The sequence below is a fragment of the Lithobates pipiens genome, unplaced genomic scaffold, assembly GCF_037356315.1.
Source record: "Lithobates pipiens isolate NorthernLeopardFrog02 unplaced genomic scaffold, aLitPip1_a1.2 Scaffold_8, whole genome shotgun sequence".
NCBI lineage: Eukaryota > Metazoa > Chordata > Amphibia > Anura > Ranidae > Lithobates > Lithobates pipiens.
Window position 1 is genome coordinate 201,427,034 of NW_027507903.1, and position 18,424 is coordinate 201,445,457.

General features: G+C 43.4%; 1 protein-coding gene across 13 annotated transcripts in view; it reads left to right on the top strand.

Annotated features, from left to right (window-relative positions):
• The window catches only part of CADPS2 (calcium dependent secretion activator 2), an 852,012-nt gene that overhangs the window by 656,118 nt on the left and 177,470 nt on the right, over window positions 1-18,424 (top strand). For 7 of the 13 annotated variants that reach the window (XM_077471987.1, XM_077471989.1, XM_077471994.1 and 4 more), the window contains one exon: window positions 797-811. The exons of the other annotated variants lie outside the window; for them this stretch is intronic. In XM_077471987.1, the coding sequence (XP_077328113.1) occupies window positions 797-811 (15 nt within the window). The remainder of the gene's footprint in view (window positions 1-796; window positions 812-18,424) is intronic. 13 annotated transcript variants of the gene reach the window in all.

An 18,424-nucleotide genomic window follows, 5' to 3' on the forward strand; every position in this document is an offset into this window, starting at 1 on the left:
GTATGCAATCAGGCAGAGCCTTGCACTACATTGTTTTGGTAAATCTGAAGACAAAAATCAGCAGAAAATCTGATAGTGTGTATGGGGCTTTATGCCGCGTACACACGACCAGACTTATGTCCGACAGACTTTTGACGGACTTCTGACGGAGTTCTGACGGAGTTCTGACAGAGTTCTGACGGACTTTCCGAATGAGCGGACTTGGCCACACACAATCACACCAAAGTCCGACGGATTCGAACGTGATGACGTACGACTGGACTAGAATAAGAAAGTTCATAGCCAGTAGCCAATAGCTGCCCTCGCATCGGTTTTTGTCCGTCGGAATAGCACACACACGAGCGGATTTCTCGGTAGGAACTGGGTCCGGCGGAGTTCTTTCGGAAAAATTTGAAACATGTTCCGTTTCTAAAGTCTGTCAGACTTTTGCGAATCAAAAGTCCGCTGCAGCCCACACACGATCGAATAGTCTGCCGGAATCATTCCGTCAGACTTTTGATGTTGAAAAGTCCGGTCCGGGCATTAGAGGGACAAGAATAGATGAGAATAAACTGTGGAGGGGAAAAGGGGATACTAGAGACACAGGCACTGGAGTCCAATAAATGTCTTTTTTTTTGTTGTAAAAGTCCAGTTACATTTTAAACCTGTTTACACCATTGTCCGTTTTATTATGTACTCTGTTTCTTATTTTTTCTCTTTTTTCCATTATTATTATCAGTTACTTATTGTTATATCCTCTTGTCATATTTTATTTTCATGTACATTTGTTTCTGGATCATTCCATTATATCACTCAGTCTTCTAAGCAGTGGGTAAGTGTTTCTTTACACATATATACATTCACAAAATCCGTTAACTGGATTATTGCATTGGGTTACTGCATTTTGTTTTATTGGGGACATAATAGAGGTAACTAATGCAAAAGTTTCTATAACAAATCTGAATTCTCATTAGACAGAATGTTGTCTGTAGATTGCCAAAATTGTTCTCTTTTATATTTACCATTATTACTCCAGTGACAAGTTGAAATTCCATAAGCCTGAGGGAGAAATGTTGTTCAAACAAGGAACAATATATTGTAGTTCCGATAAGGATAACTATAGACCTAAACCCTTTTAATTTAGGTAGGGTCACCAAGTAGCTTTGCAATATAAACTCTTACCTTACTTTCCTTGTCCTGTGAAAGCTGGCTTACAAGGCCTATGCTAATGTGTACACACTGCTTTGTTTATATTCATCCTGTATGCACGTTACAAATCAGGAATAAGAAGGTATCTGCTCAACACCCACTGTATTTTTGTTTCTTTCTATTGTCGTATGAAATGCAAATCATTTTTATACTGCACAGTAATCATGTAATCACTTAAAGAGGAACTGCAGTCTGCTCATATAATTTGAAAAAAAAACCTATTTGCCATTCTGAAGCTTCTCTCCAACCGCTGTGCATATTATTTTATATATCCTGTGATTCTGTACATGCTAAACATGCTGCAGAAATCTCCCTCCACTAAATCTGGCTGCAGGTATTTTAACTGTGGGTTAGCTAAAGCTGCTGTCTGTTCACTTCTTGGATTTACACAGAGGCACACCTCCAGCTTTGCAGCCCTGCAGCTCTCATTTGCCCTCTTATGATTTGTCCCCCTCCCTTCCTTGAAAACCTTGAAAACTCCCATGAGAACAAGAGAGAGCTGTGCATGGTGTCATGTGTTTATCCTAGACTTTTTACCAGACAAACAGGAAGTGGGCTGTATAATGTATTTACTGGCAGGAAAAAAAAAAAGTTTTACTATCCAAAGTTAAAACAACAAGGGCGGAAGATTTAAAGGGATTGTAAGGTGAATTTTTTTATTTTTTAAAAATAACAAACATGTTATACTTCCCTCCACTGTGAAGCTCGTTTTTCACAGAGTGGCCCCGAACCTGGTCTTCTGGGGTCCCTCGGCGGCTGTCTCTGCTTCCTCCCGCAGGTGCTTCTCACGTTCATGCAAGCTCCCTTGCATGGTGAGAAGCATCTGTGGGTGTGCTCCCGTGATACAGCCGGCGGCGGCACTCAGCGTCAGTGGAGGTGATTCACAGCAGCACGAGCCAATGGCTGCGCTGCTTTCCATCCATCCACTCCAGCCAATCAGTGGCCAGGCTGAACAGTGGAAAGGACGTCGGGGGACGAGTGTGGGACTTTCGAGGGGTGAGGTAAGTAAAACGGGGGGGCTGGGGGCGCCAGCACTGTGAGATTTTTTTTTCACCTTAATGCATAGAATGCATTAAGGTGAAAAAACATTTACCTTTACAACCCCTTTAATAGATGGACAGTTAAAAAAATACTTAAGGTCTGCTTTAAACAGATTACAAACTGCTTGAAAGGATACCTCTACATGTTTAGCTAAACATGGTGCATTCTTCATCACATAAGCTTCCACTGATCCAGTTATGGAAAAAGGGTTTCCACATACTTTCCTTCTGTTCAGTTCTGGTCTGCAGACATGCTACTCTGCATGTAGAATGCCGACAGGCCGAATATAAACAGGGCAATGTTTATAAAGGCCTGCGTCTGTGACTAGCTTTCAAAGCACAGGGCAGAAAAGGCAGGAGTAACGTTAGTTCTGCAAAGTTTTTTCACTAAATATATAAGGGTCTAATGATTTTTAAAAGTACACTCGTCCTTTCAAAATAGTGCAAATAAACTGGGTAAACACAGTATTTCCTCTATTTTTTTTTTCTTTGACAAGCCCGGTTATTGCTTCATGCTGGCTGTGGCAGACATATGCAATCTGGCTTAGACTGATTTTAACTTTAGCGTTTTGTTAAAGCGGTAAAACCAAAAATGTAATACAGTATACTGCAGCTTAAACTTCGATAGATGTGGTGGCTGCATTATTTATTTATTCATTTTTTAGGCTTTTTCCCTCCCCTGGTTTCACGTGGTTGACACTACACTGTGGATGAAGGAGCAACGGGGATACCTTTGGACAGCAGCATTGACATTCTGGGAGCAGGGTAGTGTTAGATACTAGTAAATTGAAGCCAAACACCAGTGAACACTCTTTAAGCAGTTACAATAACAGTTTTGTTCCTTTTGGAATAAAGGTTTTGCATAAATAAAACCTTAATATTGTAAGCACCCCTGTCAGTGGTAAATGGTTTGTCTCATCATTATACCTGCTTCATCTGCAGAGACACTTTTGGACAACAGCATAGAGGGAGCGAGTGACAGGTGTACTAACAGATTTAAATACACTAACAAATTGAAGCCAAACTCCAGCTAACACATTTTAAGCAGTTTCAGCAACAGTTGTGTTCCTTTTAGGATAAAGGTTTTACATAAATAAGATAATCATTGTAAGCACATTAGAAATCAGTGTTAAATGATTTGTCTCAGCCCTCTAACTGCTGCATATGCAGGATAGCTTGTTCTGTTAAAAAATGACAGACTTACTGGCAGTGTCACCGGGTGAAAGTAAAGTAAATAAAGCCTAAAAGGGAAAATGAATGCAGCCATCTTATTTAGGAGTTGGTAAGCTGCAATGTAATAATTTTCTTTTGGATTTAATGCCACTTTAATCCTTTGTCATGAGTCCTTAAGCAATATTTGCTATTTTAACAAAAATTCACATATTGGGCAACCTATATTTTGCTTGTCTTGGGTAAAAGAGCAGTGCGCCAACAAGCTAGGAGTCAGAACCTTGGTGTCGGTACCCATTCTCCAATTTGAATCAGCTTTCGGTCATTGACTACAGAGATATTCATAGCATGAGTGTTTTTGTTCAATGAATCCCATCTGCAGTGAAATGAGGAACTGCAGTCATTTGTGTTGCCAGGGTGGGGCAAACCGTGTTTAACCCCAACCTTTCCAAAACGAGCCACTGTTGTGATTATCACAACCTCTGCTGTCGCAGTTTTTCAGATAGTAAGCTGTTGCTTTGGTATTTAGGCAACTGATCAGGTACCAATGCAATGTTCTGCTTGATATTTTAATTGGAGATGTACAGTGCCTTGCGAAAAGTATTCGGCCCCCTTGAACTTTTCAACCTTTTGTCACATTTCAGGCTTCAAACATAAAGATATAACATTTTTATTTTTTGTGAAGAATCGCCAACAAGTGGGACACAATTGTGAAGTGGAACGAAATCTATTGGATAATTTAAACTTTTTTAGTAACTAAAAAACTGAAAAGTGGTGCGTGCAAAATTATTCAGCCCCTTTACTTTCAGTGCAGCAAACTCACTCCAGAAGTTCAGCGAGGATCTCTGAATCATCCAATGTTGTCCTAAATGACTGATGGTGATAAATAGAATCCACCTGTGTGTAATCAAGTCTCTGTATAAATGCACCTGCTCTGTGATAGTCTCAGGGTTCTGTTGAAAGCGCAGAGAGCATCATGAAGACCAAGGAACACACCAGGCAGGTCCATAATACTGTTGTGGAGAAGTTTAAAGCTGGATTTGGATACAAAAAGATTTCCCAAGCTTTAAACATCCCAAGGAGCACTGTGCAAGCGATCATTTTGAAATGGAAGGAGTATCAGACCACTGCAAATCTACCAAGACCCGGCCGTCCCTCTAAACTTTCAGCTCAGACAAGGAGAAGACTGATCAGAGATGCAGCCAAGAGGCCCATGATAACTCTGGATGAACTGCAGAGAACTACAGCTGAGGTGGGAGAGTCTGTCCATAGGACAACAATCAGTCGTACACTGCACAAATCTGGACTTTATGGAAGAGTGGCAAGAAGAAAGCCATTTCTCAAAGATATCCATAAAAAGTCTCGTCTAAAGTTTGCCACAAGCCACCTGGGAAGACACACCAAACATGTGGAAGAAGGTACTCTGGTCAGATGAAACCAAAATCGAACTTTTTGCCCACAATGCAAAACGATATGTTTGGCGTAAAAGCAACACAGCTCATCACCCTCAACACACCATCCCCACTGTCAAACATGGTGTTGACAGCATCATGGTTTGGGCCTGATTTTCTTCAGCAGGGACAGGGAAGAATTTCAGTCTCTCGATGTGCAAAACTGATAGAGACATACCCCAAGCGACTTGCAGCTGTAATCGCAGCAAAAGGTGGCTCTACAAAGTATTAACGCAAGGGGGCCGAATAATTTTGCACTCCCCACTTTTCTTTTTTTTATTAGTTAAAAAAGTTTAAAAAATCCAATAGATTTCATTTCACTTCACAATTGTGTCCCACTTGTTGGTGATTCTTCACAAAAAATAAAAATTTTATATCTTTATGTTTGAAGCCTGAAATGTGGCAAAAGGTTGAAAAGTTCAAGGGGGGCGAATACTTTCGCAAGGCACTGTACATTTAGCAATATGTTACCAAAAACATTTTAACTTTATTGTAACTTTTTTTCACATGCACAGTGAAATTCACATTTTGAACATGCAGCTGTGAACATGATTTCTCAATTTGATTGCTATAATGTACAGGATACATCCTTGCTAGCTAAATGGAATAATAATATCGATGAAAAATTATGTAACATTTTATATAATCTCTAACACTTTTTGTAGCTGCTAGTCAGGCCTGTGCAGAGCCAGGAGGTATTGTGGCCCATGGATGTATATGTTGGTGCCTCTTGCTTGAATGGCCTGCTTCAAATTAATCCACATAATTTAACAAGATTGAGATGTCAGGACATGATTAGCCTATTCAATGGGGACCCATTAGTTCCATCTGTTTAGCATTAATTTGCAATACCTTATGTTTAAATTTTAGAGATTTTAGTGGCAGAAATGAGCAACTAAAAATCTCCTTTGCATCTCTTGCCTGTTCAGATGACAAATCAGCAAGTTATTAGTAAGAAATCAAAATCACCAGGGTAGTTTAGCTCTAATGGAACACCTGAGGTTTTTTTTTTTACGTTCAAAAGTTTTTATTAAAGTTTTACACGATTGGAAAATGGAACATATGAACAACCTTAAACAGGGGCAATTACAATTCCAAATACAAACAGAGAGACCAAGGTAGAAGTTCTCACTACAATCTATCCAAGGTCTCTTGGTAATAGATACAATTGCAACAAAGGCTAATGATAACAACCTTGTAACCATTGATCCAAAAAACAGAGAGAACCATAAAGGGGAAAAGAAAATTGAGAGAGAAGGATAGAAAGTGACACAGAAAGCAGTCAAAAGAGAGGGGGAAAAAAATCAGAGCAGGTAAAGGGTAACACAAGAGATCACAGTCTGAACTAGCAAGTACACTTTCTAGGAAGTTAAAGTGGAGGGCCACCCTGAAAACAAAAATTTTTTAAAAACGACAAAAAAATCTAAAAAAAAAAAAAAATGAAAAAAAATTTTTTTTTTTTTACTTACCAGAAATGCCTGTTGCTAGGCACATAATCCTAATCTTCCTCTTCCTCCTCCGCGGAGATCTTCTGTCTTCTCTCTTCGTCGCGGTGTCTTCTGGGTAATGGGTCGCGCTGTGTTCTGGGAACTGTGTGTTCCAGAACACAGCGCGTCCCATTCAGAAAGCGCTGCGGGACTCGCGCATGCGCAGTAGCTGCGGGACTCGCGCATGTGCAGTAGGAAACGGGCAGTGAAGCCATAAGGCTCCACTGCCTGTTTCCCTTAGAGGGAATGGCGGCGCCGGGACCCGAGAGCCGAGGGACGGGTCAGCCTCGGGCGGCCGACATCGCGGGCGCCCTGGACAGGTAAGTGTGTTTATTAATTCAGCAGCTGCAGTGTTTGCAGCTGCTGACTTTTTTTTTTTTTTTCAACGGCCCTCCTCTTTAAGGCAACCTTCATATAGGTTGGCCACGGTTCCCAAGTTTGCTCGAACATGGCTTGTATATCATTGAGTACACTTGTGACTCGTTTATGAACCATAATCCAAGAAACCTTATGTTTCAAACAGCAGATAGAAATACAGGTTTACTTCCAGGATCTCGCAATAGTGATTTTGGCTGCCAAAGTACATAGTAAATCAGCCGTCGCATAGGGTGTGGTAATCTTGGTGGGGTGTCATTGAGCAGGGCAATATAGACCTGTTGAGTAATCTGGGCACCCGTCAATTTATGACGTATACAGAAAACCTTGCTCCAATAATTACAGATCCTGGGGCATTCCCACCAAATGTGGAGCATCGGCCCAACCAGGGAGCATCCACTGAAGCACTCCACAGATGCCATTGGGTACATTATGGGCAGGCAAGCAGGGACCAAATAGCACCTAGTGAGGACTCACCTCTATCAGAGATGCATTCAAAATCCACTTGTAGGCAAACCTGGAGTCGGGCATACCTATTTCCTGGGGCTCAAGTTCACAGGAGAGGTTCCTCTTCCAGGCCAAGCACGTAAGGGTGTTTGGATATACCACCCCTAAAGCCCTGATCCTGAGTCTCATAGGACATCAAAGTGGGCAGGTCTGAGGTGGGGCATATAAAATTAGCTGTGTTCATAAAATGAAAACCCTCAGCAAAAGACAGCTCTAAATTGGTAGTACAGTGAGAGAGCATAAACATGCCTCTGTGTGAAAAAGTGACCTATATGATACAAGCCCTTATCAGTCCACTAGCATAGGGAGAATACATAAGCAATCCCAAAGTGCAAAAGAGTGAGATAGCATAGGTGCCAACACCGGGGGTCTGTCCCTGCGAAGGCGCCACAGTAAAAAGTCAATTTTGTGGGATGGAATTGCCTGTCATTCCATGGACACCCAGTCAGAGCGTTTGCATTGTGAGTAAACCACTGATACTTGTATTCCATTGCTTTGCATTAAGTCCAAAGTTCAGGGACCCCCAGCCCCACTTTAGATCTAGGTTTGTATAGAGTGGAGCCTGTATTCCTTAGGACCCCAAATAAATTTGAGGATTTTAGATTGAATCTGAGCAGTATCTAGTATATGTATCAGTAGATTGGGTAATACCGTAATTATAAAAAAAAGATGTAAAATTTGCAATTCTAAATAGGTAACAAATGAACACCAAATCTGCGCTCCCTTCTGTTGTAGCAAAAATTTGGAAACTGACTGGCTAGTATATGGCCACCATCATACACGCAAGAATACTAGGCAGATAAATAAATGTTTGATGCTGAGTGAAAAAAGTCTCTAGTGAACACAGTTGGTGTACACAGTAGATATTTGAGTGCACCTTTCACCAGAAATTTCTTCCACCACATGTTCCACACACCCTCAAGGGGTTTAAACACACGAGAGCCAGGAGGTTAACAGGCCTCATGGTGTTCTCTGCAACACACCACTCTCCTAGGCTAGGCGAGTGGTGTGTTGCAGAGAACACCATGATTCCAGTTTTCCTAGGAGCTTATGTTTCACAAACTGGATTTAGTACAGAAAACCATCCCAAAATTCATGCTAAATTTGCAAAGAAAGGATTAACGTCAAGGCTTACTTTTAGCCCAGGACATCCCAGAGAGATATTTGGAGTGAATATACTGCTTGATCCTGTTTGAGGCCTGTTTACCTCCTGGCTCTGGTGAGTTTAAACCCCTTGAGGGTGTGTGGAACACGTGGTGGAAGAAATTTCTGGTGAAAGGTGCACTCATCAAATATCTACTGTATACACCAATTGTGTTCGCTAAAGACTTTTTTCACTCAGCATCATACATTTATTTATCTGTCTAGTATTCTTGCGTGTTTGGGGGTGACCATATACTAGCCAGTCAGTTTTCTAATTTCTGCTACAACTGAAGGGAGCGCCACTTTGGTGTTCATTTGTTACCTATTTAGAGTTGCAAATTTTAAATCTATTATTTATACGTACAACCTGTTTTTAAGTGGCTGCTGATCGAAAGATTTTTTATCTTACTAATTTCTTTGTTATCCATGTCCGTTTATTTATCATTGCCTCTGTGGACGCTTCCTAATATTTCATAGCTCTGAGATAGGAGTGGGGTAGGGCGAGGTTTTTTCTTCCTTTTTCTACAATACCATAATTATGACTGCATGTATCCTACCGAGCCACAAAAGATCATGCATAGTCTACTCCGGTATACAAAGCAGCAAGGTGAACACCCAAATATGACAGGTCTCCGTCTTGCCATCTAAACGCAAAAGCAGAACTCACATGTGAAAATAGTGGGTCAGGGATGTTAACGTTAAAAGCCACGCACTTAATCACACTTACTCTTTGCCCCGAAATGCCTTCAAAGTCCCATAATGGCTGCAGGATGTTAGGGAGGGAAGTAAGAGGGGACGTGACAAAGAGGACATCATCTGCAAATAATGCATTTATATTCCCGAGATCCAAAATTAACCCTCTTAATATCTGGACTGGTGTGGCTGGCAATCGCCATGGTCTAAATCGCAGTGAAAATGAAAAGGGGACAAAGGGGCATCCTTAGAGAGTACCAGTATTATTTCTATGGGATCAGAGTGATACCCTTGCCCTTGTATGCAGAAAGGACTTGGTGCTCAGGGCTCTGTCGGAAACCATGAGTAAGACTAAGACAGAAGTACAGTTAAATCATACTTGGTTAATAATAATAAAAAAAGGTAAACGGAGTAAACGTAGTCAAAACATAGTCATAATTCAGGAACCAGAACGGATAGTCAAGACAAGCCAATATGTCAGGGAGCCAGAGAAAAGTGTAGTAGATCAGCAAGCAGCATCTGGAGCCAGAAGCAATGTCAGCCGAACAAGTCTTTAACGGGAACACAGGAGAGCGTCTCTAGAGATGTGACCAAAGCGAAGGCGGAGATCTGGACTGGATGGCTTAAGTAGGCAGGACTGATGAGCAGGATATCATCAACAGGTGAGTCACTGTGGAGCCAGCAATTAGCCGCCAGCTCAGAGAAGGAAGAGCTGAGCCCAGGCCTGACAGTCCCTGGCTGCAATACTACTAGCCATGTTAGCTAACACAGAACACAGGGGCTGCAACTGTATATCTCATTTTCTCTAATTTCCTTGGGGCTCAGTTGTTTCTGGGCAGTCAGCTGAGGCAGACTGTACCCCCCCCTATCCTTATTTGAGGCATTGGTATAGGAGAAGTCTCATTGTCAGACAAAACTCCCAAAACGAATCAGTTCCTTATCGATGCAGTTCACACATGTCTAGTATTAGAACTACCTGTGTTAGCTATGCATACGGTTTTCATCCTGGTTCACAGTCACATTCCCTTTTGCAACCTGTGTTGAATAGTGGTTGGCCTAATCCAGATGAAATCTTTTCTCCTCCCAAACCCTTTGCTCAGCAATACCTAAATATGGAGGAGTTCTTAAAAATAAATATATTAATTGAGCTGATGCTATTGTGGACCTGGCCATTTGGTGTCTTAACAAGACCCTGTCCCTGTATAAGTAATCATGGTGTTTAACTACTTAAGGACCAGGCCTCTTTTTCAGACTGTGTTTACATGTTTAAAAAATTTTTTTTTTTTTGCTAGAAAATTACTTCGAACCCCCAAACATTATATATTGTTTTTTTTTTTCTAACATCCTAGAGAATAAAATGGCAGTCATTGCAATACTTTTTTTCATACCGTATTTGCACAGCGGTCTTAAGTGCACCTTTTTTGGAAAAATAACTTTTTTGAATAAAAAATAAGAACAGTAAAATTTTTTTTTATATTGTGAAAGATAATGTTATGCCGAGTAAATCGATACCCAACATGTCACGCTTCAAAATTGCGCCCACTCATGGAATAGCGTCAAACTTTTACCCTCAAAAATGTCCATAAGCAACATTTAGAAAAATTCTACAGGTTGCATGTTTTACGTTAGAGGAGGTCTAGGGGTAGAATTATTGCTCTTGCTCTACCAATCGCGGCGATACCTCACGTGTGGTTTGACTACCATTTTCATGTGCGGTGCTACTCACGTACGCGTTCGATTCTGCGAGCGAGCTCCTCAGGACGGGGTGTTTTAAAAATAAAAATAAAAAATTCTTTATTTTAATTGATGTTATTTATTTTTACACTGTTTTTAAAAAAAAAATGGATCACTTTTATTCCTATTACAAGGAATGTAAACATCCCTTTTAATAGAAAAAAGCATGACAGGTCCTCTTAAATATGAGATGTGGTGTCAAAAAGTCCTCCGATCTCATATTTGGACTTAAATGCAATAATAAAAAAAGTCATTTGAAAAAATGTGCCTTTAAGAGGTATGGTTACTGGTGAGGCTAGCCATCAGGAACATTGTTGCTGGCTGAACTGATCTGGTGACACTGAGACTGGTGTTGCAGCATTCAGAAGCAACATTGATGGAGGCACTGATCAAAAACACTTGCTGACTTACACTGGTCTTGTGACACTGGGACTGGTGTGGTGATGATCAGGAACACTGTTACGGCCTTATGCTAACCTGGTGACATTGGGACTTGTGTAGCGGTAATCATAAACCAAATTGTTGGTGACTGCAGTGGTCTGGTGATGCTGGGCTTGTGTTGCAGTGATCAGGAACACTGGTGCTGGCTGCGCTGGTCTGGTGATACAGGTACTAGTGTGGTGGTGATCGGGAACATGGTTTCTGGCTAACACTGACCTTGTGAAACTGCACTGGTTTGTCAGTCTTGTGACTGTAATGTTTTTTTTTTTTTTTTTTTTTTTACAGTGCGCTGTAGGAAACACTCTTCTCCCTCACAATAATCTTATAGCGTGCCACTTCACCTCCTAGAGTGCACACATGAACAGCACAAAGACCTTTTAATATACCCGACTCCAGAAAGCAGCCGACCATGCATTCATATAAAGTGCTCGGATGGCAAGTGGTTAAATCAGAACTACACTACATCAGAGCACCACAAACTAAAAAAACACTATTTAATTCATTTTTGTTGAATTTGCATTTCCGGCTATGGCCATCTTGAGTAAGGGCAGATTTCTGGAATCCATCTGCCCTTAGCTCAGGCATGCAGGCAGGATGGTGCTTAGTTAAGAAAACCCCTCCTGAAGACACCTGGGATGTATGACATTTGCCTAGAAACCGGAAAATTGAAGAAATATAAAAAATAAATTAAAACAAGTAAATATGATATACTTTTCTATCTATTTACTAATGCTAGCAGCAAAACATAGTCAATGTTGATTGAGAGGTTGAAGTTCCACTTTAAGGATAGAGTTTCTCCTTTCCCTATTAGAGCCCATTTCACTAGTGCTGGGATGGGATTTTTAGCATCAAGCAAATGCTTCCTAGAATTGCAAGACCACCACTTGGTCAGCTGTTCACGTTTTCACAATTCTACTAGGTGGATGTTCAGGCCTCAGCCGATGTGAGCTGCGACAGCAAGGTATTTCAAGCTGTCATCTGAGTGTTTTATTTATTTTTTTGCGCTCTTTAACCCTTGATTTCTGTGGGCCTGCTGGCAGTTCCGTTTGCTATGTTGTTGCCCACCCCTCAGTTTATTGCTTTAGGTAAATCCCATGGTCTTAGAATATGAGCACTGTACTGGACAATTATAATGGGGATTGTGACTTACTTGTAATTACCTGATTTTGGAGTAAAGTACAGGACTTAGACCCCCCTCTGTGTCTTGATCATTCCTTATTGCTGAAAAAAACTGAAGCCTCAATGAGTGGTTGACTCGTATGGAACTGTCTGTGATTGGGCCTAGCGAACCTTGTTTGCCAGAGTCAAATCATCTAAAGGTACAGCATATAGCCCGTGGTCTAAGAATATTTGTCCCTTTTCCTGTACTAAACTCCAAGAATTTACAGGCAAGTCAAAATTTCTATTCTTCAGGAGCCTGTAACAAGTTGGAAAATTTGTAGTTAATTGGTAGCGCCAAATAGTGCGTTTACGCTATGTCAAAAGTATGTTACGTGTCTCTTTTTTGCCCATTTTTATTTAAAACAAAGCAAAAAGTTCACACTTTAATAGTTTCCCATGCAGGCGGTTCTCACCATCAATGCAACACATAGAGTTCAGCCTCTTGGCTCTCCTTTTTGCAGCTTCCTCTTGCTTTGGTCCTCCAGACTGTCAAACACACAGTCCCAGTGCTCATACACAATAACACTGTACCTTTGTCAGCTTGACTGCTCCTCCTGCGGATTCCAGGTGCTACATCCTCACAGGCTCGGGCCTGGCCTGGCCTGTCCTGACCTGGACAGTATGGTTCAATGTGCACCTCACAGCTCCCTTCACACACTAACCCAAAACAGAGGATGGGACCTCTAACATAAACCCAGCACACACACCTGCATCATTAATGTACCTGTTTCCTGCAAAATCTGGCCTAGACGAGCTCCACCTGCCACAGAGGCAATAACATTTCTTAAAGCACTTTTCTTAAGTGTGTATTTCAGATATTTGGTCAGTATTGTTAAACACATGCAGCAGTATTTTTAGTAGTTTTTCAGCACAGCAACATCTATCTTTTTCATACATCATATGACACAGAGTCAAGCTAATATTCATTACCTGCTGGGTTATACTCCATCTCCAGGGGAATGGACACTGGTATACCAAAGGTCTTTAGACAGGAAATGATCCCCTATAAAACCCCTCCCACACAGGAAGCACTTCAGTTTTTTACCAGCGTCTGCAAGGTGGATGGCATGGTTTGTTTGAGCTCTGAGCTCCAGGTCTCTAGTCCCACAAACCATTCTTAAATGAATCAAGGGATTGACCGATCGCATTTCTTTGACACAGGCTTTATATGCTTAGATAAATGTTAATTACCTTGCAAGGAAGTCTTAAGATCCTGCAAGGCATCCTGTAATGCGGCCTCCAGGCGCTGGACCCTGCGAAGTGGAATCCTGGACGCTATGGCATTCCTGCAGGGTGCTGTACAGGTCCAAGGGAGACCCTAGCTGGGTTAGAGCACAGGCTTGCTGGCATGATTGCCTCCATCCCGTAGGGTGGCAAGAAAGCGTGACAGATCCCCCTCCCTGGAGCCTCCTAGTTTGGAGCAGAAATGGATTGAAAATGGGGAAGAGCTTAAAGCTCAGGATTCTGTCAAGGGTCCGGCAGATGAGTCTGCTTCAGAGCAATCTGGACAAGAAAATATCCAGTTGATGTCTGTGCCTCAGTCGCAGAGGCTTTTGATCCTGACTCTGACCAAACTAGTTTGTTCTGCCTTCAAAGAGGGGTTCCCACTTAAAAAAAAAATACAAATACTGCAGCTGCTGACTTTTAATAATCAGACCGTTACCTGTCCCAGTGTCCAGCGATGCGGGGGATTGAAGCCCCATTCGTGTCCCCCCCCCCCCCATCTGCTCAGCGGCACTGGCATTTTAATTGTGGGTGCCCGGCTGTGGCCGCACGCCGTCACTGGCCACGCAATCATCGTCGAGTCGATCTCCCTTCCTGCAATGAGGGAAGTGACGTCGGGAGCCCAGGCACCGAAGGAGGCAGACTGCAAGGGACCCCATAGTAACAGGCATTTAGAGGTGAGCAATTGTTATTTTTATTATTAAGCACATTAATACATTTTTGTTTTTTGGGGTGGAATTCCACTTTAAATTGTCTCTTGCAGACCGCACAGGCTTTCCCCCTACAACCCCTGTTGGAACAGGCAGTGTATGCTGATTGGGAACATCCTGACAGGATTTTTGTTCCTAAGAGGTTTCGCCTTTTATATCCCATGAATGAAAAGTTTGTTAAAAAATGGAGCATACCAGCCCTAGATGCAGCAGTCTCTTCCTTAAACAAGGACTTAACTTGTCCGGTAGGTAAGGCACAGGGCTTGAAAGACCATGTTGACAAGAAATTGCAGTCATTATTAAAGGCTTCCTTTTCTTTGGCCAGTTCAGCTATTCTGCCAGCTGTTGCAGCAATTGGTATCTGCCAATCCGTAAAGGATCAGGTAAAACAGCCTGATAGGCCTAACCAAGAGGATGATCTGCCTGAAAGTATGACAGATATTCCTTGAGCACTGTGTTTTGCTGTTGACGCTTTAAAGCAGGCATCACTAAATGGCGGACCGCGGGCCGAATCCGGACCGAGTAGCAGCCATATCCGGCCCGCAGACTCGCAAATAGTTGCCTCTGTGTTTTTTATCCACTGCCGGATTGCCAGCCCGCCGCTGCCGCTAAAATCCTTGGTGAGGCTTGGCATCATTGCATCACTCCCCTTCCTTATTCACACAAGCCTGGAAGCGCTGCAGGTCCGGACAAAGGGCGGGACTTATCAAGTTACGAAGTGGGTGATTGGTTGCTAGGCAGTGGGGCGGTCCAGCAACCAATCACACCCTTTTAACTTGAAAAGTCCCGCCCTTTGTCCGGACCTGCCATGCGTGCTTCCCGGCTTGTGTGAATAAGGTAGGGCAGTGTGGGGAGGGGGAGGAAGGGGGAATGCTGCGGGAATGCTGCGATGATGAAAGGGACAGTCTGACGCTGTAATGTTGAGGGAGGACTGTGATGGAGTGGGATCTGTAATGGGGGGTCTGTATTACGGGGGTCTGTGATGGAGTGGGGTCTGCATTGGGGGGGGGATCTGTGATGGAATGGGGTCTGTATTAGAGGGGTCTGTGATGGAGTGAGGTCTGTGATGCAGGGGGATCTGTGATGGAATGGGGTCTGTAACGGGGGTCCTGTGATGGAGTGGGGCCGTTAATGGGGGATCTGTGATGGAGGGGGATCTGTATCGGGGAGGGGGGATCTGTATCGGGGGGGATATTTGTGATGGAATGGGGTCTGTAACGGGGGGGCCTGTGATGGAGTGGGGCCGTTAATGGGGGATCTGTGATGGAGGGGGATCTGTATCGGGGGGGGGGGTCTGTGATGGAGGGGGGATCTGTATCGGGGGGGATATTTGTGATGGAGTGGGGTCTGTATTAGGGGGGGATCTGTTATGGAGTGGGGTCTGTGATGGGGGGGATATGTGATGGAGTGAGGATCTGTGCTGAGTGGGGGGGGGGTCTGTGGTGAAGAGGATCTGTAATGGGGGGGATCTGTGTTTGTGGGGGGGGGGTCTGTGATGGGGGTCTTTAAAAGGACACATTGTGATGAGTCTGTAATGGGTTGCGGGGTTTCTGATGGTGGGACTGTGATGTAAAAGTGAGAAATGTGCTGTGAAGGGGGGACTGAGGGCACTGATGTAAGGGCTTGTCCACACTTGTGCAGAGATCTGTTTTTCTGCCCTAGAAAAACCCAGGTATCTACAAGGGCAATAGAAAACAATTGTGATGTGCACAGGAAGGTTGTAATGTGAAGGATCGGAGTCATGACCAATATGACATTCGGACCTCCGCGGGAAGAAAATTTTACTGACCGGACCCCCGTGAATTTTAACTCAGTACCCCTGCTTTAAAGGATTCAATACAGCAGGTTTCTCATTTGGCTCTCTTGTCTGTACATATGCGCAGACTTTTGTGGCTTAACAACTGGTCAGCCGAGCTTCCTTGTAAAAAGTTATTGACAGATTTACCTTTTCATGGAGAATGTTTATTTGGTGATCATTTGGACAAATTTATCCAAAAGATTTCCAGAGGGAAGAGTTCCCTACTTCCTGTGAAGAAAAGCATCAGAAGTCCCTCGTTTAAAACCTCAGGGACTGCTTTCTCAAATGTCTCCGCCGCCAACTGGGCATTAGGGCCAGGGGCAAACCACAGGGCCAAAAGAAGCCCGGGATTCAAAGCTCTTCTAAACCCAGCTTCAAGCCTTCATTTTGAGGGGACGCCTCCACTCCATCGAGTGGGATGGAAGGCTGCTGCACTTTGTGGACATTTGAAAAACAATATGTCAGAAACCATGAACCAGACTGAGACAGAAGTACGGTAAAATCACACTTGTTTATTAAAGGGGTTCTGCACTCATAATAATATATTTGCCCATTCTGTTGCCTCTAGACCGTACATTTGATAATGCCACATGTTTTTTTTTTATTAATCTACCTTTTGTAATTCGTATTTTTTTATTTTCCTCCCCTGCGGCGATGGGCGGTCTCTTGCGGGGATCAGCATCATTTCCTGCTGAAGCCCGCACTGTCTCCTGGGATCTCGTCCAAGTAATCCCAGGAGACATTGCGGCTAATGCACCCGTAATCTCGCTAGATTTCGGCTAATACACCCTAAATCTCGCGTGATTTCGGCTATTAATAAAAAAAAAAAACATGTGGCATTATCAAATGTACGGTCTAGAGGCAACAGAATGGGCAAATATATTATTATGAGTGCAGAACCCCTTTAATAAAAATAAAAAGGTAAATAGAGTAAGCGTAGTCAGTCCAGTAACTGGATTGGGTAGTCAGTCAAGCCAGAGTTCAGTAACCAGATTGGTTAATCAGCCAGGCCAGAAGTCAGGGATCCAAGTAGAGGAACAGCAAGCAGGATAAGGAGCCAAGAGGGATGTCAGCAAAGCCAGTCTTTAAACAGGAACGCAGTAAATGGTTTCTAGTGATGTGACCAAGGCGAAGGCAGAGATCAAGTGAGCTGGACGGCTTTAAGTAGGCAGGACTGACAAGCAGAATCAACGACAGCTGGGTAACTGTAGAGAGATGGGAATTGGCAATTCGCTGACAGCTGAGCAGCCAGCTCAGAGAAGGAAGGGAAGGGCTGAGCCCAGCCCTGACACAATTCAGGACGAGTGGTTCTATCAAGTCTCTGGTGGGAGGCCGGGTTGCTGAGAGGGTGCCCCTTGCAGCTTAGTGCAGCGTACCCCTGGGAGTGAGACGGGGGGTACGGTGCGCAAAGGTGCTCGGGTTGCCGGATGCGGAGTTGCTGGGGTGTGCAGGTGAGTAGGTTTGGCAACCTTACGTGGACGGTTCCAGTGGAGCAACCGGGAGCAGGGTCAAGCCAGGCCAGGGGTCATACACAACAGGTCCAATCCGATACGAGGATGAATCGGGAACAGCCAGGTAGCCAGGCCAAGGGTCAACACCATGCGGACAAGAGGAGGTACAGGAAGTGCAGGCGTGAGCGTAGTCGGGTCCAAGCCAGGGTCGGTGCAGGCGGAGAGCAAGGGAGCAAGCTTAGTAAATATCTGGGCAGTATGAAATCTCTGGAAGAGCTCTGGAACAAGAGGGAGAGCGTACTGGTTCTTTATGGTAATCTTGGTAAGTTCCCTGTAATCCACACATGGCCTTAGTGCCTTGTCTTTTTTTTCAGTGAAAAAGATTCCGGCACCTGCAGGAGAGGAAGAGGGCCTAATGAAGCCTTTTTCTAGGTTTTTATTATTATTCACGATTTATATAGTGCCAACAGTTTACGCAGCGCTTTACAATGTATAGGGGGGACAACACAAGGTTTTCATCAATATATTGACGTAGAGCTCCCAATTCCATCTCAGAAAGGGAGAGTTTACATCCAAATGGAACTTCGGCCCCAGGGAGTAATTCAATCGGACAATCGTAGGTCTTATGTGGGGGCAGAACATCAGCTTTTTTTCTTATCAAAGAGGTCCAAAAATTCATGATAGGCTGGTGGCACCTTTGGATAACTGGCAGGTACAGGTTGAACTGACAGACAACTGGTGATATTCTTGTGGCTGGGAGCAAGGCAATGCTGCGAGCAGTAATGAGAGGTGAATAAAAATGTCTCTCTTGATCCAGTTGATCTGAGGGTTGTGTGCTTGGAGCCAGAGAG